This window comes from Lissotriton vulgaris, chromosome 7 (genome assembly GCF_964263255.1).
Source record: "Lissotriton vulgaris chromosome 7, aLisVul1.2, whole genome shotgun sequence".
Lineage (NCBI taxonomy): Eukaryota > Metazoa > Chordata > Amphibia > Caudata > Salamandridae > Lissotriton > Lissotriton vulgaris.
This window is the reverse complement of record NC_141695.1, coordinates 1,716,290,182-1,716,317,675: the sequence shown is the minus strand read 5'-3', so window position 1 is coordinate 1,716,317,675 and position 27,494 is coordinate 1,716,290,182. Positions and strand designations below refer to the sequence as shown.

The following is a 27,494-nucleotide window of genomic DNA, read 5'->3' as shown; positions in this document are numbered from 1 at the left end:
ACTTAGACGATGTTGTTCCCACCTATGTTAATACCCCAGCTCCATTGCCCCCCGCGCCTGCGCCTAACGGTCTGAATCCTTATGGCCTTTCTCCCCGACAAGCTACTCCTCCCCCGAATCCTCCTGCTCCTGGTCTTCCAGTTCTCCCTCCACCTCCTCCTACTTCCCTTGATACAGACCCTTTCGGAGCCGGTGCCTCAGGAGGCGCGTCCGGAGGGGCAGGTTACCGGACCCCACCACCAAACCCTCGCCTGAGTCTTAGAGAGGTGTCACAACAGCGTACACCCAAAACAGATATTACAATTTATGGAGATCGCCTTGAAGATTGTAGATATGACCCGGTACCTGGTAAAAAGAATGACATAGAAATGTTACTCGCATCAGTACGTTTACGTCGAGTCACGAACTTCCTAATGACACTACCTGGAATGACAGAACATATGGATCAAATATATAAGTTTGTGCAGACAGGAGTAGGGCCTGAATGCATTAAGGAGGCCATGGCCCATCAGAAAGTGGAAACTAAAGCCAAGTTATTACGGTTTCTTATAAACTGTTTTATTCGAGAAGCAGATAGGCCGGGTGCGAACCCGGCTGACCTGAAAGCACTCCATAGGTGGGGCCGACATATAGCCGATGGACAGCATGACAAGGAAGCCAGTATAGATAACATGTACCGAAGGATCAGAACTTCGATAACTAAGATGCATGAGCAAAGAAAGACCGAACCAGCAGTAGATTCAGACAAACAAGAATCCGACGAGGAGGAGGCAGAGGAAGAACCAGAAACACCAGTACAGGCACAAACACTAGTTCAAGAACAAATGCCAGTTAGAGACATGATAGCGTATGTAGGTAAAGGAAGACCGTTTAAAGATCCGGTGCGTCTAGTGCGCCCGGAATGTAAAAGAATATATCAGGAAGCCATGTGTAATCCTAAAACTCCCGAACACTTATTCCAAGCCACCGACCGAGTACTTCAAGAGCGCATGGGGTATCATGAACTTGATTCCATGGATGAACAAGAATTAGCCAGGTCAGCCGTGCAATGGGCTGACAGTTCTGAGAAATATGGTGATGATGTGCTAGCGCACACGTTTCTGAATTTGACACCGAGTGAACAGCGTTTAGCTGGTATGTACATGATACAGCATCTGCTCTTATTGTATAAAAGTCAACATTCTGATCCAGGACCCCTGCGCGATATACTAATTGAACTGGTCACGAACAGATGGAGAGGTCTAAGTACTGACCTGATTAAAGTAATTCTAGAACACCGCCACAAGTATAATACATTCTTAAATCCGCAGGTTACCCCAGTACCCGTTATGGAGCGAAAGACCATGTATTACATGGATAGACAGAATCCGTTGCGAGAAGTGCACCCCGTGCAGAACGCAGACCACACGCTCAGACGCGTGTTTGTGTATACTCCTGTAACTAAAATCGAATTATTGGAAATGAAGAAACTAGTACCCAGTCACGATAAAGATCCTGCAGGTTTCCACCGTGAAATAAAGGATATGTTATTAATGGGCGATTACACTTATCCCGACCTTATGAAAATATTGAAAGTATTGTTGCCTCCAGGCATATACGAGAAACTGAAAGAAAAAGAATGGGAGGTGGGTAATGCAAAGATTGATTGGGCTGCATTACAAGATGAAGAGAATACCCGAGTGCCAGGCCTAGGGCTTGGGGATAAAGTTAAAGCATTACCAGGTTTATTAATACAGGTGTTGCCACGTTTATTGAGTACGAAAAAGGAAGATTGGGGTGCAATTTCAGCATGCAAACAGAAACCTGATGAAGACACTAGTGATTTTTACACACGATTTGAGAAATGTTTTGGTATTAACAGTGGTTTGAAACCGAGTAGCGAGTCATATCCACATCTTTTTGTAACGAAATTAGTCGAGAATTCTCTACCCCAGGTTAAGAATAGAGTACTGAAAGTAGAAAGCACTTGGCAAGCTAATACTCCTTCGCAAATGTTACAAATGTTACAGTATCACCAGAATAGACTCAGAGAAGAACAAGAACATGAACAGAGACGTATGAAAGATACGAAAATGAAAATGTTAGTTGCTCAGTCAGTTCCTGCTGATGGTCAGAAAAAGGGTGCGAACCAAGCTAGTAATGCGTCAGTTCCTGTAAAGGGTGTATGTAATTATTGTAAGCAGCCAGGTCATTATATAAATGAATGTCCCGTTCTGAAACATAATATTGCCACGGGCAAGACAAAAGAGAGACCGCGTCCTCCTAGACAAGATCAGACTTCACAACAAGTACCCCAGAATACACAGCAGATCGCACCAATGTCGGCTCCTTCACAGACAGTAGCGATACCTCAGCAACAGCCCATTACTGCAACACAAACCACGACACAGCAAATGTATCAGTATGCACAGAACGATTACCCTGATTACCAACGTTACACATGAGACAGCCTAGAGAGTGAATTCCGCTTGCCTCTTATTGAAGTTCCTGTAGATCAGAATGGTCCTTATGTACACAGTCAAGTTTTAGGGAAAGACAGAAAGTTTCTCATTGATACAGGGGCAAGCAGAACCACGATCAGTCACGATGAAGTACCAGGGGCACCCCTCTCAGGCTCACAGAACGTGTCCCTCGGATTTTCAGGAAAACCCATTATTAACGAAGTATCACAACCCCTCCCTCTTGCAGTAGGTCCTCTGACACGGACTACAGATTTATTGCTCACGAAATCATGTCCAGAAAATCTTTTAGGCATAAAAACACTGAAAGCTTTAGGAGCTATTATCTGTTGTTCTCCTGAGGGAGTACGATTATTTTTGCGAGATTTCAAAGGCCATTATGTATTGAGAGATATGGATCCCAGACTACAGAAAGTCCCTGCCCACCTGTGGGCGCAGGGCCCCACTGATGTAGGTTGCATGCACATAACCCCATATCGAGTCACACTCAAAGCAGGAGTGGTATTACCACGAATTCGACAATACAAGTTACCCCCGGATGCTGTAGTGGCTTTACTGAGAATCATTGACGAGCTCATCGCACAAGGAGTGGTCGTGGAAACGGACTCTAATGTGTGTAATTCTCCTATCATTCCTGTTCTTAAACGTACTGACCCAAATGCTCCCCCTGTTTATCGATTGGTTATTGATCTGCGCGAATTGAACAAATGCATTGTACCACAGTACCCTGTGGTCCCAGATATCTCTTCATTATTGACAGCTATTGATTCCGAAGCAGCGTTCTTTACTGTAATAGATCTCAAGAATGCTTTCTTCAGTGTTCCTATAGACCCGGAAAGCCAATTTTTGTTCGGATTCAGTTTAAATGGCCGATCTTTTAAATTTGCCCGTGCACCTCAAGGATTCACAGAAAGCCCCAGTATCTATAGTCAAGCACTGAAAAAACAACTCGACAGCATCCATATGCCAGTTCACACTGCTCTGCTTCAATATGTCGATGATCTGCTGATCACCGCTCGAAGCGAACCCGAATGCGAAAATGCATCCCTGATTGTTCTGAATTTCCTGGCCGACAAGGGGCACAAGGTGTCTCCTTCGAAGCTGCAATTCTGTGTTCAGCAAGTTGTGTACCTGGGTCACTTGCTGTCCAAAGTGGGGAGACAGCTCACACCTGATCGCATTCAGTTAATTGTAAACATGTCACCGCCCAGAACACTAAAGGAGGTACGGGCCTTTATAGGCCTCACCTCATACTGTAGACAATGGATTCCCCAATATGCATTTCTAGCCAAGCCACTCATTCAGTTAACGACACAGGGGGCAGCGACTACGTCTGTCCTCCCTTGGACTCAGGAACATACACAAGCTTTTGAAGACTTAAAGAAAGCCTTATGTCAAGCACCTGTTTTAGCAACACCATGTTACAGTAAGCCTTTTACACTTTTTGTCACAGAACGTGAAGGTACTGCTTTGTCAGTCCTCACTCAGGAACAAGCAGGTTCACACAAGCCTTGTGCTTATTTTTCCAGTACACTAGACCCAGTAGCACAAGCCCTTCCAGCATGTTTGAAATCAGTTGCAGCAACAGCTTTAGCAATTAGACAGAGTGATTCTATCGTGTTAGGACATCCATTGACAGTACAGGTTCCACATTCTGTAGAAGTCCTCTTGAATCGGACTCAAACCCAGCACCTGACTATCGCAAGATTGACAGGTTATGAATTGACATTGTTTCAGCCACACATTGAAATCAGACGCTGCAGTACATTGAATCCAGCCACGTTATTGCCATTAAATGGAGTAGATCCATTAGCACATGATTGCATTGAAGTTATCACTATCACAACAAAGCCTAGACAAGACTTAACAGATGTTCCGTTACCAGATCCAGACCTGACACTTTATGTGGATGGTTCATGTATGAGAACAAAGACAGGTGAATTAGTGGCAGCCTACGCCGTCACGACAGACACAGAAGTCATTGAAACAAACTGTATTGACACTTTATCAGCTCAAGCTGCAGAGCTTATTGCTCTGACACAAGCATGTATTCAAGCTAAGAATAAGAGAGTCAACATATATACTGATTCACGTTATGCATTCGGAGTCGTACACGACTTCGGAGTCCTCTGGCGAGAGAGAGGTTACTTAACTTCTCACGGTGCCAACATCCAACATGGTCCCCTCATTCAAGCTCTGTTAGATGCAATACATCTACCCACTGCAATCTCTATCATGAAATGTAAGGCACATACTAAGGTTACTGATGCCATTTCCCAGGGTAACGACCTGGCAGACCGAACAGCAAAGCAAACTGCTCAGAACCGAACTCATGTAACTGATCAGACACAAATAAGGGTTCCAGCACACTGCATGACAGTTAGGGATCCCGCACATGATGTAATCGACATACAGTCACATGCAACACCGGATGAAATTAAGGAATGGACTAAACTAGGAGGGGTCCAAACAGACCAGGGATGGATGACGAAGGGAAAATCTACATGGTTTCTCCCCGATTCTATGGTACAAGTCATCATTAATACAATACATAGTCCCGCACACCTTGGAGAGAAAGCTATGCTAGATAGTATTCAACACATATGGTCCAATAAAAACTTACGGGCAGCAGCCAAACAGAAAGTGCGTACTTGCATGATCTGTGGTCAGTTCAATCCAGGTAAAAGCATCCCCGTAGAGCAAGGTGGATTTCAGCCTCCCGATCACCCTTTTGAAGTCCTCCAGATGGATTATATCCAGATGGAACGCTGCCGAGGTTTTAAATATGTCCTCGTAGTCGTGTGTGCTCTTTCCCGATGGATAGAGGCATACCCAGTTCCCGATTATACTGCTCCGACTACTGCCAAGCAGTTAGTCCGTGAATACTTCCCGCGGTATGGTTTGCCCCGTATCGTGTACTCAGATAATGGTCAGCCGTTCTCATCCGCACTTGTAGAAAATATTACACTCCTGTTAGGTTACAAGTGGAAGTTCCATTGTGTCCGGCATCCCGAGGCAGCAGGTCTCGTGGAGCGTCATAATCAAACATTGAAAATCCGACTTTCCAAGATCTGTAGAGACAAAGGTATAGACTGGATAGTTGCCTTGCCGGTCGCCCTCTTCTATATGAGGATGGTGGCCCATTCCCGTTCTGGGCTATCTCCGTATGAAGTGGTCTTCGGTAGGCCACCGAATATGTGGGGGACGCCCATTCCACGTAAAATAACTGATGTTGATTGTCTTATGCTGACAGATTACCTTGCCTCCTTGATGTCTGCACTACAATCTTGTCGTTCACAGGTAGCTGCAGCCTTTCCCGATAACACCGAGACGAAGCCCCATGAGGTGGTACCTGGTGACTTTGTGTACGTCAGAAATTTCGACCGGAAGAGTCCGCTGGAGCCCCGCTGGCAGTCGCCGAAGTTGGTTCTGCTTACGACGAGGACCGCTGTAAAAATCGAGGGCAGGAAGGGGTGGCTGCATTCCAGCCACGTAAAGAAATACTTTGGACTTCCTTCGGACTTGGACACTAAGCCCTGCCCTCCTTCACAAACTGACACAAAACTCCCTTTGGTCGAGAAAACTGCTTCAGAACTTTACAGACAAAAATTACGATCTAGCAAGTCAGACAGTTTAATTGTTTAAGTCCTCCCCTAGGTGAATCGGTTAAATTAGTTTCTGACATGTATCCCCTAGATCGAGATAGAGAGAGAGATAGACAAAGACAACATAAGAAAAATGCGTATTGCAAATCACTCCGTAGTCGCTGCATAGTGACACTACTTGTTATGTTTTTCCTATGTTTGCTGGTTATCACTGCTGGTATTCTTCTGCATATATACTACCCTATATTCAAGCATGCTACTTATAATGCTACTACTGAACATTCTTTTAGTGAATTACCGCCTCATGAATTGTCTTATAGACTTGCGCTGCGCAACAACACTTTCATTAGTATGTTACATCACTCTCACCAGACTACCAATGCTACTAATTGTTGGATATGTGGTCGACTCCCTCCTTACCAAGACAACAAGGGTGTTTTGCTCATACATTGTAATGCATTGACTATATATATGCACTTTTGTAAACAATATGTGTTCTGTCTTCCCTTCCTGAACCCTGTGTGGTGAATGGAATGGTTATGCCACCTTGGCTCGAGCCAATAACCCAATTCCTTTTACAGGAATAAAACCCTTTTGAGTTAACCTCAATATCTCGGATTCTGCCTCTCATTTTTCTGAGTTATTCTTATTGATTATTGATAGCAAATTAAGTATAGGTAATCGATATTACCACACAGCAGATAGTTAAAGCAGAAACGACCGCATATTTGGCGCAAAGGGGATGCCTTAGGTATTTGTCTTTGTCCATATTGCCCTACAATGGCTTTCAAGCAGTGCTTTAAATGGAAAAAAATAAGTGCAGGTACTCACCAAAAGGAGCATTGGGCGGAGTTTAAGGCGGGGCTAAGGGGGAACAAGGGCGGGGTTAGCTTATTGACCATGCCAAGGTTGTATTCACGAAAGCTGCATGCATTTTATCACCCGCCTAAGGATTATATTGCTGCTTCAGCCTGCCTTAAATCGAATCGGCGGCCTACAGCCCACTGAACCATCTGTCCAATACTGGTACTCTTTTGTAACATGCTCACGTCACTTTTCTCTTGTAACATACTGTTTGCTACCTCTTAACTTACATTTTGTTTGCTCTCGATACTTGCGCAAGTGCCACCATTGCCTCATGTAACGTTTGTTCTTGTGTTTGAGTGTCCTCCATTGATTGCTGTATTATACCTCTACTTGTAATTTGTACGCTTTTTTAACCTGCACACATATCGCTTTTTCCTCCTGTAATGTATCGTTTGCTACCTCTTGTATTTTGTTTGCTCACAATTCACTTTTGCCTCATGTAACTTAACGTTTGCTTTTGTAATTTGTTTACTTGTAATTTTCTCCTCATGTATCATTACTGTTCCTATTGTGAATAGCTCTGACACCTTCGGGTAAAGTCCCCGCTATATAAAAACGCTTAAAATAAATAAACAAGTCTCTCCTGGAACATTTGTAAACCGGAGTTAGGGCCAGAGCTGACAACGTCTGTACTGGGGAACCAGGTGCCAATCTCCACATTTTTGATTGATCTTAAGGTCTGTCCAAGGTCGATGAAATAGGAATCAGCAAGTGTGGAAGTGTGCAAGAAAGCAATTCAGATGCGTGGCGACTGTAAAAGCCTTCCCATACGTTCTTTTGTTATGTCCTGAATAGTGCCTCCCACCGCCACCCATTAGATTTTACAGCCCCCTCTTAGCGCCCACTGTGAAAGATCTTTGGATAAGCAAATGACTCAGCAGACACGCCCCTGCTCTGATTTACAAAGCAGCTCATGCTGGGTCCTGGTGACTAGCTCCATTGAATAATTCCGTGCAGTGCTTGAAAGGTGCTGCCGTAGTATAAGTTGAGCGATAAAGGGAGCGTGCTGCCTCGGTTAAAGACAGATCCCCATGAGTACCGGTACCCTCTGTCTCCTAGAAAAAAGTGCTGGTACTAAAGGGGAGAAAATGAAGAAGTGCCGGTACTCAGTACTGGTGAGTACCGGCCCATTTAAAGCACTGCTTTCAAGCTGAACTTCATTACCCCAGTAAGTTCCCCGTGCCAAGGCTCCCCACTGCCTTCACACTTCTGTCTACCCTAGAGAAGTCTCACTGCTTGGGATTAAAAAAGGTCCCATTTTTGTCTGGGAACTAGATTAGGCGCTCAACAAAGTTTTACAGTGGTCGAGTTTCCAAGAATACTCTTTCTGAGGGGATAGGTGTGCATTTTTCTTTCTCATCTGAACATTTCTCAAAAAAAGTAAAGAATAAAATCTGTCATCGCAAATCCCCAGTGAGTGTTACAAAATATTAATATGTGGTTTAACTAAGTGACACGTCTAAAAAGAATAGGCCATGCTTTTATTATTCACTTGCTGGTTTTGTCCGATATTGTAGACCTGTTAATGTATTTTACGTTCTTCTGATTCTGAACACTAATTGGCGACTACAGTCTACGTTGGAAAAAGGCATGAAAAGTAATATTTGTGGGAATGCATTTTTGGGGGGTATACTTGTATAGCGCGAACTCTGACCCGAAGGTATTGATTGGAGCGCTTTTCATGAGCACCGTTTACATTACAGATTCAGGCACGGGGAGATTAAGTGATTTTTCCCCGAGGCTCAAACCCTGGTTTCCAGCACCAAAGTCGGCAGTGGAGCCGACGGGCCACATCTTCTCCCCTTGCATTTGCATTAGAAAACAAATAATATTTCAGAATTTCAGTGATATATTGTGCTGGCTTACGCTGCGAAAAAAAAATCCACGTTCTGGGATCGCATTAAATCATTTACTTTACACAGCAGCTCAGCGCAACTGGAATAGTAAAGCATCCGGCATAGTAACAGCTCCTCTCGAAAGGCACTTTTGTTCACAGCAGTGCCGGGCCTGCACAGAAGCCACCTCGCCACTGATACTACTTGCAGGATCACCGTAGTAAGTACTCACAATGGGTGCAAGCGTCCGTGTGGCTTCTCCGCTTCAAAGAAGTTCAACTCGAGGGAGGGAAAGAAACTTCCAGCCACTAGATGGTCTCAGATTCCCCGAAGGATGTCTCTGTTACAAAGGACACAAAGGACACAAAGGAAGAAAGTGTTGTCCCGGAATCATGCTGCTACCTATGGCCAATAGCAGCACAGAGGGCCACCCTCATGCTTTATTTACCAATGGAAATTCAAATGTTTGTCATGGAGGCGGGCTCATGTTTTCCCTAGCCAACACGGGCCTTGAGTCAGCCCTCCGATCACAGGCCTTTGCAGATGTCCAAAGGTTATGAGATTTGTTTAAGTAACATTGATTGGCTGTGAATGCTAAAGTGTCTCAGCTCATTCCTTTGCTGCGTGATTTTAATGTCTAGTTGTCCGTGGGACAAAGTAGACATTTGATCTTCTTGTCCCCTACGTAAATCCACTTGGTACTGGCGTCGGGCGATATGAATTCCCCACCCCTGCAGTTCCTTTACCAACCTCTAGCACTTTTGTTGGAAAAGAGAAGACCAAATCCCCCTTTCTCACCATTACTGTTTTTTATCAACACAGTCTCCAATTTTGAAACCCTTGACATTATTGCTAGGATTGCTTTTGTTCAGAGACATTTTAGCTAGTTTCATCTCAACTCTGGGTAAAAACTTTTCTTTAACAGTAAACTTAATATCTGACTCGGCCAAACCGTGACCTAACCCTCTCACTTAGCGGGACACACCCATGACCCCCTCTTCACAACAGGAAACTCCATCACCTTCAGCCACACCACCGAACTCCCATGGACTGACCACCAATGCGTCCACTTCACCTTCAGAACACCCATCATCCACAGACACCAGCACCTGCTCCCACGAAGAAACTGGACCAGAATCACGAACGACCAGCTTACCTCTTCACTCCGCAACTCCACCCCAACCATTGCGGAAAATGACGACCCCAACGCAGCAGCCCGAACCCTGCCCATATGGATCTCCGACAGCGCCAACACCATAGCCCCCCCCTCAAGAAAAACACCCATGCCAAGAAAGCCAAATGGTTCACCACTGAACTTCGAGAGTCCAGACGCACCTGCTGCTGCCTTGAAAAGTCCTGGAGGAACACCAAATCCACAGAATCTCGCAACAACTTCAGAGCTGCTACCAGCGCCCACCACCAACTCATCAGAAAAATGAGGAAAAAAGCGATTGAAGACTCTCTCCACACACGCACACAACATCAAAGAACTCTTCAAAATCATCAAGGAGTTTGCCCAACCCACCAGCGAGTTGACTGTCATTTCTCCCTCACAAGACCTCAGCACCTTGTTTCACCACAATCAAGAGCATCTACAACAACTTCGACGAAGACAACCAACACACGGAACCTCAGACACCCTGAAGCCAACCATTGACAACTGGACAGCCCTCCCCACCGAAGACACAATGAAGTCAATCCACTCTGGGGCCCCCACGGACCCCTGCCCCACCACATCTTCAACAGAGTTACTAACACCATCGCACCTATGCTCTGCTACATCCTCAACCGCTACCTGGCATCCGCCTCGTTTCACGACGACTTGAAACACAGAGTCAACCCCCTCCCGATGAAACCCTCAGCGGACCCCACCAACCTCAGAAACTACAGACCCATCTCCCTGCTCCAGTTCCCTGCGAAAGTGATCAAGAAAGCCAATTGCCACATTCATCGAAGAGCACAACATTCTCGACCCCTCCCAATCCGGCTTCAGGAAAAATCACAGTAAGGAAACCGTTCTCCTCGCCACAACAGACTACATCTGCCCCCCTACTGGACCAAGGAGAAACAATAGCCCTCATCCTCCTCGACCTCTCAGCGGTGTTCGACATAGTCTCCCACCGCACCCTAATATGCAGACTTAACGATTCAGGGATCCAGGACAAGGCCCTTCATGGGATCAGCTCCATCCTCTCCGGTAGAACGCAGTGGGTCAGACTCCCCCAGCCCCCCACCCCCCCTTCCTCTTGGACCCTACGCCAATCACCTGCGGAATCCCTCATGGGTCCTCCCTCAGCCCGACACTCTTCAACATCTACATGGCTCCGTTCACCCCCATCGTCAACCTACGGAGCCGACATTGCGTCATATGCAGTCGCCAACCAACTCATCCTCTCATTATCCAACAAACCCAACACCGCCAGACAACTTTCGAGAAGGCTTGGAAGCCATCGCCAAATGGATGAAAAACATCTGCCTAAAACTCAACACCAACAAGACGGAAGAACTCGCCATGGGCCCAAACCCCAACGCCTGAAACGACACCTGGTGGCATCTCTCGCCCTCAGAAACCCGCCCACCCCCAGGGACCACGCACGCAACCTGGAAAACATCCTGGACTCCGAGCTCAAAATGGACCGCCAGATCAACTCCGTCTCGTCCTCCTGCTTCCACACCCTTTGCAAGACCTTCAAATGGATCCCCCTTGAACACCAAAAGACTGTCACTCACGCCCTGGTCACCAGCATACTCCACTACGGTAACGCACTCTATGCCGGAATAAACAAAAAAACCTCACCGACAACCTACAGAACATCCAGAACGCTGCTGCAAGACTGTTCCTCAACCTGTCAACAGTGCCACATCTCCCAGCACCTCCGCACACTCCACTAGCTCCCCATCGAGGTGAGAGTCCCCTTCAAAATGCTCACCCACGCACACAAGGCCCTCCACGACATCGGACCTGCATACCTGAAAAGCCGACTCTAATTCCACGTACCCCAAAGGACCCTTATGATCAGCCCAGCTTTCCTACACCGTGGTCCCACACACCAGAAAAACCAGATCGGGAGGCCACTCCTTCTCCTTTCTCATTGCCAAAGCCTGGAACGCCCTTCCACTCCACCACCTCAGACCGACAACATCGCTCCCCATCTTCGTAAGAGACCTCAAGACCTGGCTCTTCGACAGACCCCCCTCCTTGATGGACCGGAACTGCCCCCAGCCCCCCCCCCCCCCCCCACACACACACACACACCCAGTGCCTTGAGACCCTTACGGGTGAGTAGTCATACTAAACAAACACTTGATTGATTGGTTCTTTGACACCCAGCTGATCTTTTAACCAATTAGGAAACAGCGCAGAATTAGGATTCCTTCCTCTTAACGTAAGAAATGGGGTAACCTTTGTGGTACAATGTGGAGAAGAGTTGTATTCCCAGACTTTCTCTTTAAGAAAGGATTTGACATCCAAACCGTCTGAGATGGCCGTTTTTATGCTTTCGTTGATCACCTTGTTTCGTCTCTCAACCAGACCATTGGAGGATGGTGAAAATAGAGCAACTCGCAAATATTAGTCTCGTTTGGCCAGAAACTGATGCATCCGATCGGACACAAAACGTGTGCCATTATCAGTAACTAGAGACCTAGGCAAACCTTCTATAGAAAAAACCTGTTATAAAAACTTGATGGCTGAATCAGATGCAGCAGAGTTTGCGAGAGAACAGTACAAACTTTTTGAAAAAGAATTCACTAACAGGATAACAAATGTCATTTTCCCAGGTAAATTGACATATGGTCCTGAAAAGTCAAGAACGAATTTGTCCCAAGGTGCCTCCGAGTGCGACTGGATGTAGGATACCTTTACTTAGTTTCCAGTGTTTATCTGATACTAGATACTCAAGCCAATTGTCAACTGTGAGCGTTACCTGGTTTTCTAAAGAAGGCCACCAGTAGGGTTCTTTGATTCGCATACATGTCTTAGTGCTCCCCAGATGCCCTTTATGTGCTTTGGCAAGACTAAAAGGGCACATTTTTGAAGGAGGAGCATGCATGTCCACTGTCATGATCAAACCTTCCACCACAAAAAGTTCCCTGGATACCTGTGCATAAGTTTTCAATTAGTTGTTTAAGCATCGAACAAGGGGCCAACGGCCAGTAATATATGCACTCCTCAGTAGAGAAAATAACATCCTAATCTTGTAAAGCAAGAATGCCAACAGTTGCTATTTCACATTCATCATTAAAATCGGATAACTGCATGCAGGAGAGACAATTGGCTCTAAAGTTCTTCCCACCTGGCACTTGAGTAATGGTAAATGTATATTCATGTAGCTTGAATACAAGTCTGGTTAATCTAGCTGAAATGCTGTTGTGGATGCCTCCTGAAAAAATGTAAGCTAAAGGTTTGTGGTCTTTGAAGTTCAAACTATCCACACGTACATTTAAAACTTTTCCCCGCCCTTTTGAATGCTAGAGCCTCACGTTCTATCGTGCTTTATTGCTTCTCAAAAGTTCTAAGCGATCTAAAGGTGAACGCAGCAGTTTGCTCTTTCTTATTTATCTTTTGGCTTAAAACTGCACCCAGACCTCGGATGCTGGCATCTGCTGTGAAAATAGAATCACAACCTTCTCTGAATGCTGATAAAGCAGGAGCTTGCACAATAAAAATCCTTTATTTTGATGAATTTGGGTTTAATCCCAGAAATGGTGTGCCCCAAATATTCTAATTGTTGGGTAGCGAATTTACATTTCTCTCTTCTGACTGTCATGCCCTTGTGCATGAATTTTGACAGCACCTTGTCCAAGAAAACATTGTGTTTCTCCAAGGGCCTGGCAAAAAGTAAAATGTTGTCTTTGTAGGCATGAACACCTTGCATATCTGCAAACAAGGTATCAAATGTAACTTAAGCGCTCTGATACCCAAGGGTCTCCACTATATAAATACATAAGGCAGCTGATTCCAGCCCAAAAGGTAATCTAAGGTAGGCACCAAAGGGTTTGACAAAAGCTGTCCATTCCTGAGACTTGGGATCCAAAGCAATTTGATGGTGCGCTGACCTTCAATGAATGACTGACAACCATTTGGCAGCTCCTAAATTGGCTAGCATTTCTTATATTCTCGGGAGTGGGTGACAATTAAAATGTTGGCAGTAAGAAACCTCAAGTCGGCACATAGATGGATCTCGCTGGATTTCTTACGTGCTACCACAATGGAGGCGACCCATTGAGAAAATTCAATGGGTTCTATGATACCTTGAGGGCATAAGTAGTTATTTTAATTCCTCTCTGATAAAAAAAACTTGGCGAACTTTGTTCATAAAAGTTTTGGCATCAGGTTTAAGTTTGTTTGGATGGACAAAACCATTCACAGTACCTACTTTATCTAAGAAAAGATCTTTATGTTTATCTAGGTTCCTCAATGTTACTTATAGATGTGTGGACTTGACCCACTCTGGTGGGATTGTCTGAACCAGGTACCAAGCATAAACCCATCTTGGCTAAATCTTGCCAACCAACAATATTCTTACTCTTGATGGCAACAAACTGTAGTAGGTGTTTCTCTACCTAAACATTGTACATTTGCATTGAAGCAACCTAGCATGTCAATGGGTTTTTCATCAAATGCTAACAGATTATCGTCAGATGCGTGAAGTGCCTTATTAACCCACAATTCAAAGAATGTTGTCACGTAAAATAGTGATGGAAGAACTGGAGTCCGCCACGACCTGCAAGGGAAATTCATCAATTAATACTTCACGGTTAGGACCCTTTACAGTTGTACACACCAAATTACTGTCAAGAGTTAAAACCACATTGCTGATGTATTCTGTGCAGTGTCCAGTTCTACATCTATATTAATCCGTAGAGGGGTCTTGATGCTTCTGCAAATTGCCTAGAAATTATCTATTTTTTTGCATGACATGCATCCTTTCCCAAGTGCAGGGGAAGCAGGGTAATTACTAATATGATTCTTGGACCCACACAAGTAGCAATATGACTGAGATTTCTTGGCAGTGACTTTCTGAAAATTAGACCTGCCCTTGTTGTAGACTGTGCACTAAGTGTCAGTTTCAGTGTTAGACATCACATCTGAAATTGAACTGACTGATGGTACAGGATTTAAAGCTTTTGAAGACATTAGTGACCTTTCTGTGCTTTTAGCCAGATCTCAAACTTCATACAGTGTGGACTTGCAGCAACTTAGGAGGCATTATTGTATCTTCATGGATGCACAGTTGAAGATGTATCCAGATTTGACCCAAAATCACATGTGGTTGCTAAAGTTCTGATAGACAATACGTATTCCTCAATTCCTTCATCTGGAAGTTGCTTGCGTTTGACAAAGTTGTGCCTTTCTAAAATGATACTTGGTTCCTCAGTGACTTATTTCCATAACTTTTGTACGCCTTCCAAATACCCTTTCCAAGGGTTATACCCAGATTGACTACAGGTTCTTACTGCAGCGAGTAGATTATCAAAAATTTGTTGAGCAGCTTATCCTAAACTGCAATACAAAAGAGCTAATTTATGTTCTGGAGAATAACCACCAGCATCAATAGCTGCAGAATGGTTCCCAAATAAATGGAACCAATGTGCCCATTTTATGCATGATTTGCCAGGTGAAGTCAAGAAAGCAGGAGGCTGTGTGATCTGATGAGAGACTGCAATTTAAACAAATTATTTGTAGATAAGGTGTGAAATGTCAAAATATAGCCAACAGGAAGTATTATGACTTAAAGTACCTGTAATATCCAGGACTCGGCCTCAACAGGCTGAGGACTCACTTTAAATGCACATGTTGCAACAGTTTTAACACAACAGCCTGTGCCGTGTGAAATTGAAGAGCATTAAATGAAGAGCTAGTGATTGCTAAGATACTGTGGTTGACAATGATTGTGGCTAATCTGAAAATTGCAGATTGGCTCCCCACAGCCGCTGACATGATGAGGAAACCACCAGAGCTGCAAAGGATGATGGGGCAATCCTCTGGAAAATATCCTATAGCGTTGAAATCGGCCCGCAGCACAGTTGATGGGAAGAAGTGCACTCAGTGAAAGCGCACCTCCGGCAGGACTGTAGCAATAGCTGGAGCAGGGGGGGAAAAATCTGAGTGTTCTTCCCTGAGCCCAACGCTTTTTAACCTCTACATCACACCCGTTGCCAGTCTAGTAAGAATTTATGGATTTGCCCTTGTGTCTTACGCGGACAACACTGACTGTCGTCTCGGTGAGCAGTACTTAGACGGGAATTAATTTTCACGACTGTATGAGCCATATAGCTGATTGGTTGACATAATTGTCTGAAGCTAAATTCATCCAATACCGAGGTGTTGGTGCTGGGGAACAATCCATCATTTTGGACAGATAGCTGGTGGCCGGTCCAGCTTGGCTCCTTAACTTAACCAGTGCTCAAAGCCAAAAATGTAGGAGTTATTTTTGACACCAAGCTGTCCTTCGAAGCACAAATCAACTCGGCCACTCCGGCATGTTTTTGATCTTGAAAATGTTGAGGAAAATCCTTCCGGAAATACCTATGAACCTGAGGGAAACTGTGGTATCGGTGCTGATATCCTCAAAACTGGACTATTGTAACACCCTCTTTTCCAGTGCTCCTAAGCCCAGTATCCTAAAACTCTAGACTGCTCAGAATGCAGCAGCAAGAATACTGCTAGGTATTTTTAAATTCGACTCAGTTTCCATAGCCTAAGTCCGTTTTCACTGGCTACCGGTAGCCAAAAGGATCCAATTTAAATCATTATGCATTGCCTTTAAATCTCTTAACAACTTTGTGTCAATGCAGCTGGCGAAATTTTTGAAGCCATAAACTCCTGCGAGACTCCTTAGATCTGCAGAGCATGGAAACGTAATTGTTCCTAGAGTCAGCAGGGTTAGGTGGGATGGTTAAGAGTTTCACGGCCACAACCGGCATCCTATGGAACTCTCTGCCAACCATGCTAAAAAAGAGTCCAGCCTACCAAAATTTAGCAAGGGCCTTATAACCTGGTTGTTTAAGGCATAATTCTACACCTTAATCCATCCTAATCGGTATATATTAAAAGCAGCGCCTAGACACCCCAGGGTATGTGTAGGGCTTTATAAATCCATCATCATCACAGTGGGGGGAGGAAGAAAGAAAGGAGGTCATTGAATGTTGTAAGATGGAGAATGGCCTGGTTGGAGAGGGGGCAATTTAATGTAGTGGAAATAGACATGGAATGAGTGCATCTTGTCTATGGGAAGATGGCGTTTAAGGGTCTGGTAGTAGACGGTGAGTACGGGTTGTAAATGCTGGGTATCGATGGAAGGCTATTGAACGTACTGGCATAGGGCATAGAAGTGACGGTGGTATGGATGTTGGGCATTTCCGTTGAGTACGCATGGGAATGGAAATGTTGGTGCACTTGAGGTTAATGTGATAGAGCTTTGGAGCTGCAGGTTTAGAGGTAGGTGAGTGAGGGTGGTTGTGAATGGATACGGAACATAGTGTGTGGGGCAAGCACAGTACCACCTCCTATACTGCCTATTGTAATTTCATGCAGCTCCTCTTTCTTTCCACAGTTTGACACTTCTACCTGTACTATTCCTTCCTTCGAGGCCTAGTGATTGGCCATGGGTACACTCTTCCAGTTGGTGCGGAGCTTTGCCTCATGTCACAGTCCCTGGACAAGCGCATGCCGGACCTTTTCGTTAGGTAAGTGAAAATTAATGTTTTATCATTCCTTTCACTCAATAGCCTTCAACATGGGCACCCATTGCCTCACATTGTTGCCCTTATACTGTGATCCACCACTCTTTGCTACTGAGAATCTCTAGTTCAAAATATTCTGGTTTCAATAACTAAATTCTTCTGGCTGGAAGCCACCTTCCTGGTGTCGAAATTAAGACCATAACCATACAATCATATTGCAATGATGAAATGTGATAATAAATTAGGAAAACGCAAAAGTGGGACTCTTAATTTATTTTTATTGTAGGTTTTACTCAGAAGTGCCTTTGATAATTATGTGGGGATTTGCTGTTGACCTCAGAGCAGTGTGCCTTTGTGGATATTCTCATTCCACCCTACCCAGATGGCTGTATCAACCCATCCCAATGCATCTATATAAAGATTTCTGCCAGCATGAAATACCCACCTTTGACTAGGGTGGTCTTGGATTAAAATGTCCCCATCATTGGACCCCCCCCCCCCCACCCCCCAACCCCGTCTTGCTCATACATAGGGCAAGATCCTGCCTTCACCCAATGGGTTCTGTGAAGCTCTAGGGCACATCCCTTTTTGAGACATCTAGAAGTACCTGACTCGTAAGTACGGTATTTAACACCAGGTCTTCTATTTTCGGCTTTTAAAAAACTTTTTATGGGATTTGGTTTTCAGGAGAGGCAGCTTCTTGTCACTTGGATGGGCCTGGGCAGGGAGGATATGATTTATGCTTGCTAGCTTATAAAGAAAGCAACAACAAAAATTTCATTATGATCCTATGCTTATTAGTTTCTGAATATCTTGTGTTTTATATCATAGGCTGAAAAATCTAGCCCCTAATCTAATTTTCAGGGAGATTCTTCAATCATTAAAGCGCTGCTCTGTCCTTAACTTGAAAGTAATTGACTGATTGGCTGTTTTGTTCAGAGCTGCAATCCGGTTATATTTGAGATGAGTTTGGATGCTCTATATACAATGCGTAATGTTCGGGTGCACAGATAGCACAATGTAATGTTTATTTTATCCACTGGCCAAGTAGACCCAATGTGCAGTACCATAGGCCTTTTGGCTGCTAGGTTTACAGTACTGTAGCATGGATCTGTGAAGGAGAATTGTCTGCCACTATAACAAGGTTTGTATCAATGTATAAAAGTTATTCAGACTTTCATATATGAGTAATGCAAAACCTTTTATGTTGGAACTGACCCTTTCTTCAGGGTAGAGCCAGACTTTTGCCTCCTGTTGCTGAATCTTGTTTGGTTGGCGTTTCGGTCTCAGTGTACTTTACTCCTGCTAACCATTGCTAAAGTGCTTGCTCTCTCCCTTCTAAACATGGTAAAATTGGTATACATCCAATTGGCACATTTAATTTACTCATCTGTCTGTAGTAAATGGTACTGCATGTACACAGGACTTGTAAAGTAAATGCTAAAAGTAGGCTGCATCACTCATTGTGCCATTCACTAAAGTATCAATGTCAAACATGTCTCAGGCCTTCCACTGCAGCCTCTAGTGCAGTATAAAACTTCCATTTCGACCTAGCCAAAAAAACAACCTTTACCAGGCCCAAACCTTCCTTTTTACTTCCTATAAGTCACCCCTAAGGTAAGCCTTATAGGCTCACAGAGCAGGGAGTATGGTGTTTAAAACTGTATGACGTGTTTATGTTTTACATATTCTGACAGTGAAAAACTCCCGAATTCGTTTTTACTGTAGCAAGGCTAACTCTCCCATAGACTAACATTGGGTTACCATATTCCACTTAATAAGTAATAACTTCATTTGGGAGCATAATGAGAAATTTGTCTTCCGCTCATTTGAATTGTAATTTTGAATCCTCCTTAATGCCAAAGTCTGATTTTTAAATTACTATTCTGAAAATTACACTTTTAGAAAGTTAGCATTTTTCTGCATAATCAAATGTGCCTTCCTGCCAGTGTTCAGGGTCACATGTCTGTTTTTCTTTAACATTTCTTTGAGTTTTAACAGTAAAAAAATTGTGTAAGCATAAACTATAACCTGCCATATCTTGCATGGCATGATTGGAGGGTTACATGACTGTTAATGGCTCTCCTGTAGTGTGATGTTTATTCCTTCCAGACAGGGGCAAAAAAGGCCTTAGGTGTGGGGGAAGGTGTTTTCCTGCAAGGAGTGTATTTTACTCTTCCTGAGCGTCAAAAATGTTGCCTCAAGGCTGTGTCCTACCCATTTCTCACTTCGGAAGTTATTTACTGTGTCACTGGCAAATGTTGCTCACACCTGGGCCTGCGTGCCCTTTGTCACCCTAAAAAGATTGGAGTCAAATCCAAGGGTAAGGGCAGAACTGTCCAGAACCAGTTTAGGGTTCGACAAAGAGGGTGGCCGCCTCATACAGGGCTGGCATAGAGTATAAAAGTGGCTCCCTCACAGCCTCTCCTCAGAACACTCCTGTACCTTTAAAGACTCAGAAGAATGACTGTCATGCTGTCCGAAGGCAGACTAAACTTACTTGCTTTGGACCAAGGCTCCTAGAAGTGACTCTAAGAGTCAGGTGGCTGACCTCCTTTTTGAGCTACAGGAACACAGCAAGCTTCCAGAGCCCTTCCTTGCAACTGCCCAGCTGCCTTTCACCAATTACCTTCCTGGACCCTGCTGATGGCCTGACTCGCAAGAGGTGCCTCCCCAGGTCCTGGATGTTTGTCAGAGTGTATGCCTTCATCCTAAAAATGGCAAGAACTGTACTCTAGGTAAAATGCAGAGGTTTTGGTCTCTTTGCATCAAAAAGAATAGTTCTCTGTCCTCTCACAACCATGGGCTGACCTCACCCATGCCAGTGTGGGGCTTAAATCCAACTGACGACGTGACATCCCTAGCTACAGACTCCAAACGTAACTCGCACTGTGCTCCTCCTGTGAGCAACAACTGCCCCATGTTTCCTGCCAACACGAAGCTATGACTAGCTTTTCGTGCCTACAAATATCTGCAATTCAGCTACTAGTGGATGTCAAAACCAATCAACAAATGTTGATAAAGGTAGGGCATCTGGGAACTGGGTCCCTCTGTTTGTGATTTTTCGCAGCGAGTAAAACGATGGCATGTGTGGATTAGAAACTACAAGGAACTCTGCCTCCTTTGTAGTCCTGTCCATGCGCTCTGGTGACTCATTTTTTAATGTTTGTTTCTAGTTGTATGGTTTGGGTCTGTTGTAAGAACCTTGTAATTTCTCTGGCCCTTAAGCACACTGGTGCAAGCAAACAGATAATTCTCTTTAGTCTGTATAACTTTTGCCCCACCTTTTGTCTGCAGGCTTTGACAATATCTTCTCTCCTTTCTAGTTTCTCAAGTGCTGATCTCTCTTTTGAAGTCAGGTTATGATAATGTATTTCTTCGAAGTCTAAAGCTTCTATGTCATTGCTTGTTCAAAAGCTATAACCTTGAGAGGCATCATCCTGGGAGGATTAAAGAGAGACTGTCTTTTGAGGTCTGTATGGGTATCATCACTGAGTGGCAGGAGCATCTCTAAAAAAAGTTCTTACTCCAGTTTTGGGGGAAAACTCTCCATATTCACATCACAGCTTGAATTTATCGGTTTGTTTTGTGGGAAGCCTAGGCCCTTCTTCAAAACAGCCTGCTCTTAGAGAAAGTAAATGGGGTGAGATTCCCTACAGGGTTTACATCCCGCTGGTCCATGGTTGAGGTTGATGATCCTTGGACTTCCCGCTGGTTGTTACTCCTCGTTCTTCCAAGCATACTTTCTTGTCCATTTTTCTCGGTTTCCCTGAAAGAAAACCCATCCTGGTTTATAGGGACCAGGATGAGACCATATGATGAATGACCATCTGACACCAATGGGGCATGTGAGGGTCACAAATAAGACCCATTAGGATTTTGGAACTGAGGTCAGCAGGAAGTAACCTGGGTTTTTACCCAGAGATAAGGGTACAGGGTACTTAGTGGTTGTCGTATAACACTAGGGAGGCGGAATCCTTAGATCCTATTTAATTTAAGAGAAACTTCTCCCCCTTCTAGGGATTGTGTACAAACAGTCCATGGACCTTGTGCAGACGATGGAAAGAAAATGGGGGCACTCAATTTGGGATAACTTAAAAGGTTGCACTCATTTAATGTTGAGTGCTCTCCGAAGTGATGCTCTTCATCCCCTAAGGTAGACTCCCAGGGCACCTTTGATTTGATGCTTCAACCAATTGAATTGTAACCAAGATTTTGTCAGAAAAAACACCTGATTTAGGATGCTTTCAAATTGGTGGTTTCTGGAATTGTTGTTACAGTGCTCCCTCCCAGCGATTGCGTTAGAGTGGGTTTGGTTTCTGCTCATCTTAATCAGTCAGCAAATCTTTGTTCGCTATAGGCCCAGAAAGTCTTCTGGTCTTCTGGCTAGGAGAGCGGCATAAATGAGGTAAGTTAAGTTGGCGGAAGAGAGGAACCCTCTTAATAACTATAATCGTAGCTAATCTTCTGTTCTATGGACATGATTTCTAGATTACGTTGCACCAGAGGGATCACAGTTTGCAGAACCCATTGATATGTACTAGCTTTGATCTTTTTTTTTCTTCTTCTCAGGTTCTTCTGCTCTGAAGCGCATAAGCTGCCTTCCCGAGCCAAAGGTAGTAGATCGCTGGAATGAGAAAAGAGTGATGTTTGGAGTCTACGACAACATTGGAATTCTAGGTAAAGTTGAATTTGCATGAGGTTGCCAGAGCTTGAAACCAGAGCCCAAAAGGTGCTGGTTATTTCTTGTTTGATGGACCACAGTGGTATAGCACAAAATGATGTCTCCACATTAAAATTGCTGAGAGGCACCTAAAAGTTCACTAAGGCTCAAAGACAAATGAAGGTTTTGACTTAGTGGGCCAACAAGGGGTCCGGAGGTGCTCCCAATACAGGCGCTGTTAGACTTTGATTCACGGCCACACTTCTGATGGCCTCAGCCAACCAATTCTTTGACCCCATTCTATAGAAACATAGAAATACTAAAGTGCTCTTTGAGCCACTTAGCCACTCTGTGTGGTCACCAAGCGGTCCTCGCCAATACACAACTTGATGCTTAATGCAGACTTCAGTAATGTATACTTTCAAGAAGAGCAGTGGGTTCTATAGTAATACAAATCCGCACATGGGTGATATTTCAGAATGTTGATCCTTTGCAAATTGGTATCGTGTCATTTCATCCCAATACGTTTCAAAGGAGAGATTCCAGTTAAAGCATTTAGATAGGAAAACATTTGAGAAACTCATTGAACCAAAATCAAGATAATGTGAAGGACTGAATCAAGATTAGGGTAAAGGAACAGGACTAGGCTTCAGTGTTGTGGTAAAGGTTCTGGTTAGGGTAACAGTGAGAGAAAGTATAAAGGTAAGAGACAAGGGCAGGGTTACATTAAAGAACCAGGAAAGGGTAGGTATGAAGGTGCAGTCTATGAGGATTAGGTTATGTGATGGCAATACATGGGGTGAAGGTTATGGTAAGAGTTTGGTGCGATGTTTAGATAAAGCTAGGGATAAGCATGTAGTAGGGCTGGGTTCCAAGTGTAGGATTGGTGTTAGGAGTATTTTGGGTTTAAGGTATTTCTATACATATTTTATATAAAAATACATACTTTTTTATTTTCAAAATAAAATAGTTTCCTTAAAAATTCTGTTTTCAAGGCATTTTAATTAGTTTTCATTGGATGGTCTATTTTAGTTTAAGACACACCACAATCTGACTTTCATTGAAATAGATTTGAATAAACTTCTTCTAAGCTGAGAAATTGTGTTTCTTTGAAATGTTGCAATATGAAAAGACCTACATCTGCATATCACATTGAAAGGAAAGCTGGAACTCTATACAGTACTCTAGCAACCGGGAAATAACAGATACACAGGTAAAAAGCCTTTATATGAAAGGTGACTTTGGAGATAGGTTTTTGAAAGTGAGGCGCAGGGTAGAACACTTTTTCTGTGGGGGAATGGTTCGTGGCGATATGACAGAGCTTCCTACTTCACTTGAATCATCAGTTGAAACCTTTTCCCCCTTGGAGTCCCAACCAGAGCCATTTTAAGACATGGGCAAAGTGGACTCTGGCACAGGGCCCCAGCCTTTCAGGGGGTCCCCTGATAGAGCCAGATCTGTTCTGCAGAGAGTCTTGCCCTGATGACCTTGAATAATTCTTAAACAGAACGTTTTAAATACCATTTTTCTTTAATGTATTTTTAGTGTAGGTGATGTGTGAGAATCTATTTACAAACATTTTGCTGAAAAATGTGTTTGTTTCATGCATCTTCCATGAAAAAGTACTTTAGATCGTACCAGGACCTCACATGTGAGAAATGGGGAGGGTGCCACAGAAATATTAGACCGCTTCTGCTGTGTTGCCATATTGAAAACACGTCACCATCCCTGAATATTAGATGTAAACACATTTAGAATTTGGACAGGTGTGCCTGTGCACTGTTAGTGATCTGGGCACAGAGGGCATGACAGAGCTGAAATTGGATAATAAATTCAAAGCTGTTCTAAAGAGTGGCTCCCAAAATATGTTTAGCCCTGTGCCCCCAAAATCCTTAAGATGTCCCTGGTCCTATCCGAGAATGTTCTCTTAAAACAAATGTTAGCGTCTGGTGAATATTTTGCTAATATCTACCCCCTCGTTTTGTGCCTGAATTATATGCCACACAGTACAGCTTCAAAAATGTCCCTGCTCTCCCTATCAAATGCTTTCTCTGCATCCAAAGGCATGAGAAAAGCCAGGTTTCCCTGTGCAATGGGTAACTTTCCAGACATTATCTTGTCGGTCTTCCTTACACAAAACCAGTGCAACTGGATTTACATGATTGGGCGGGAGCGGCGATTTTCACCTAATTGTAGATGTGCCACAAAATTCATGATATGCCACATAATCTGCTGGTTTTAACAAAAAATGGTGTGTAGCTCAAACTGTTCATAGGTTACTAAAAATTCAGGAACACGTTTTGCTGTACAGTGGAAGGTTCTCTGCAAAGCTGGACTGGTCATCTTTCTGTTGCTTATTGCTATATTTGGGTGTTAAACTGGTACCAGTGAGGTGCAGCCCATGCCCATACAGTGTTCCAGGTTAAAAATGACTAACTAGTGTAGTGATACAACCACAAAATGTGCCACATTAATGCCACATAACTTGGGTTTTCTTGCCACATAATTTACTCCACCCTGCCACTTAATTTGTCCCTCTCCTGCCGTATAATTCCAGTATTCTTGCACAAAATCCACTTGGTCTGGTTTGACTAGGAATGAGAAGACTTTGTCCAGTCTGTTTATGAGGACCTTAGTAAATAGTTCAACAGTGCAGTGGGTCTGTAGAATTAGTATTTCTCCGGATTGTTCCTTGGTTTTGGCATAAGCATGATCTCAACCTCACTCTCTATAAAGTGGCTGTGAGCCAATCTGGATCTGGGGCCTTAGATGGCTGTATGTTGTTCATGGCTAAGAGTATAAAACGTATCTTCCAAACTTTCCGCTGAAGTTTAAGTTTCTGACACTCCTTCCTCACGCAAATCTTCCTTTGGGGTAACTGCTTAAATCAGTGTTATTTTGTACTCCGCTTCATTTAGTTCCTTCATAAGTTGAGATTTTGGGAACATTTCCTCTTTTCTCTCCTAGCTGATAGGGCCATGGCAATCACCCTCATTGTTGCTTTATATGCATCCCTCAGTTTGTTGGGCAACTGGTCTAGCGAGTCATTTACTTTACATTTCTGATCTGCTGGCTCATTTCTGATCTTGTGGCTGGGTCCTTCAGTACCCCAGGGTCACAGCATACATCTTCCTTAGGATTTATGTCTTTCTCCTCCTACCCGTTCTACCTTTAGGCAGTGGCGTAACGAACCTTGTGGGGGCCCCCCTGCAAAGTGCATGGAGGGGGTGCCCATGCCTCTGGACCCCTTCAGGAGCACTCATGGCCAGCCATTTACAGTGCCAGCGGAGCGCCCTGGAGCTCGGGACCCAGCACTGCAGGGGCTGCAGGTGCCATTGTTACACCAGAGCGAATCTGCAGCCTCACCCCAATAACTGAACTCCATCTGTAAATCAAGTATGAGCTCCATCTCGCTCTGTGCACTGGCCTCCGGTCTCAAACTGACAACTGGCCTTCAGTCTCACACCAAGGACTAGTGTCCAAATGCAGTTACAGTTGTGGCTCCAACCACATACCAATGACTGGGCTCCAATGTCACAAGTCAAGCTAGTTGCAATTTACTGTGAGGACAAAGATCCTACCTCACACCTTGGGTCTGGTAAAGAGCTTTGGGCATTTAAATGATTAGGGTTACAGACAAATTCTGCATGGCTTTCTACCCAAACCTCTTTTGATCTGTACCTCTCTGGTGCTCTTTTTTTGAGATGTGACTCCTTTTCTGTGTTCCACCTGCTCTCCCTCCTTAGTTGTCGCATGCGCCAACTTGACCACTTACGCTTTTCTCTTAGTGTTTAAATGACAACACCGCCCCTATAGCTATGGGGTGAGAACTTATGCTTCTTGAACCAATCACCGCTTTTGGCCATTTTAATCTAGTATCACAGTATTTAATCAGTAAGGGAGTGAACTGTCGCCACCCATGGCCAGGACGAGGCAAGCTAGATCCTGGCATCAAATGATCAAGTTGGCTCAAAACTGAAGTGTGAGAGCCTGATGCCCTTATCCCTCACGCCTTCTTGTGCCACTCTGATATGGAGCCGCTCCAAGAGCCACCTACATCAGTTTGATGTTTGCTCTGGTTTGAATCTGGTGCACATAAAAAGGGTACCTCTGGATAATTGACATCTCCTGGTGTTCGTTCCAGATTAACATAACGAAGATGAAGACTCTGGTAAGTCTGCACTATGGGTATGACATGTCTGAGAGGTCTTTCTCTTGCCTTCTAAAGGCATTAAATGGACAAATAAAACACAAATGAATGTTTGACCCAGATTGCAAATAAAAAGTTTAAGACCATCATGCCATTTTTTTAGAACCAGTTTCTCTCTTCTAATTAATATAGTCTGTTCATAATTCTTTTGCAATCTGACCAGTATAATGGGGGCCTTCAAAAGTAACTTAAAAATTAATTAAATATTTTTTGGGAAATTTAAAACCTAATTTCCTCTTGGATATGACAACTTTGTGTGAATGGATGTGATTTTGGAAATGTAAAATACAGTTTTCTCCTCAATTATGACTGTGTTTTTAGATACATATATGTATGTGGCCGGTGTGATATATCTCAGGGCAAAGAACGGCAAGTCCCCTTGGTCTTTGACCAGGGCCACTAGAATTATAATGCAAGGGGGATCAAATTAGGTTGCCAGGTTCATTAAATAAAGTGGCCACAAAAGGCAAAATATGCATTATGCAGTAACATTCTGTGGCCGTGTTTGGCCATTTCAATACATACTAATACTTCAGTAGTAGCAGTTTAACTGTGTGATACCAGAGTATCGTATAATATAAATATTGTGTGCTAAATAGCATTTATAAAAACATTACCCCACTGGAGTTAATAATAGAATGCACACCCAATGGGATGATATTTTTGTAATGGAACAATATTTTTGTAAATTATATTCAAAACACAATATTTATGTCAGGTGATATTTGTGTTCAAGATGGTCCGACATACAACTGTGGAATATGAATAAACAAACCAGCAAAAGAAAGGTGACCAGCTTACCTTTACAAGGTGTCTTTATCTGCAAGGCAGCCTATGTGATACTGTTTAGTCACTTCTAAATCTTTTGAGCTAAAAAAAATACTTTTTGTTGAAATTAACACCTTAGCAGCTATGGAACGTCCAGCTCCAGTGCTGGATGTTCCATTGCGCAGGTGCAATTCGAACGTCCAACGGCAGCACTCCCGAGGTAGTGGTGCCGTCGGCCGTTGGTATAGGCGCAGCACCTAAGAGGTTATGCAACGTATCGTAGATTCTGAACAAGTTCATTTTGCAGAAAGTGCTTGGGCACCAGAATTGCATATTTGCAGCCGCACTGGGTTTGACTGGTGCGTGAAATGACGGGAGAGAAGTGCAGATGTTAACAAC

At 43.9% G+C, this 27,494-nt stretch overlaps 1 protein-coding gene across 1 annotated transcript in view; it reads left to right on the top strand.

Annotated features, from left to right (window-relative positions):
* The window catches only part of MRPL51 (mitochondrial ribosomal protein L51), a 66,362-nt gene that overhangs the window by 26,889 nt on the left and 11,979 nt on the right, over window positions 1–27,494 (top strand). The window contains exons 2-3 of the mRNA XM_086932886.1: window positions 17,325–17,457; window positions 22,027–22,134. Of these exons, the coding sequence (XP_086789012.1) occupies window positions 17,376–17,457; window positions 22,027–22,134 (190 nt within the window). The 5' untranslated portion in view covers window positions 17,325–17,375. The remainder of the gene's footprint in view (window positions 1–17,324; window positions 17,458–22,026; window positions 22,135–27,494) is intronic.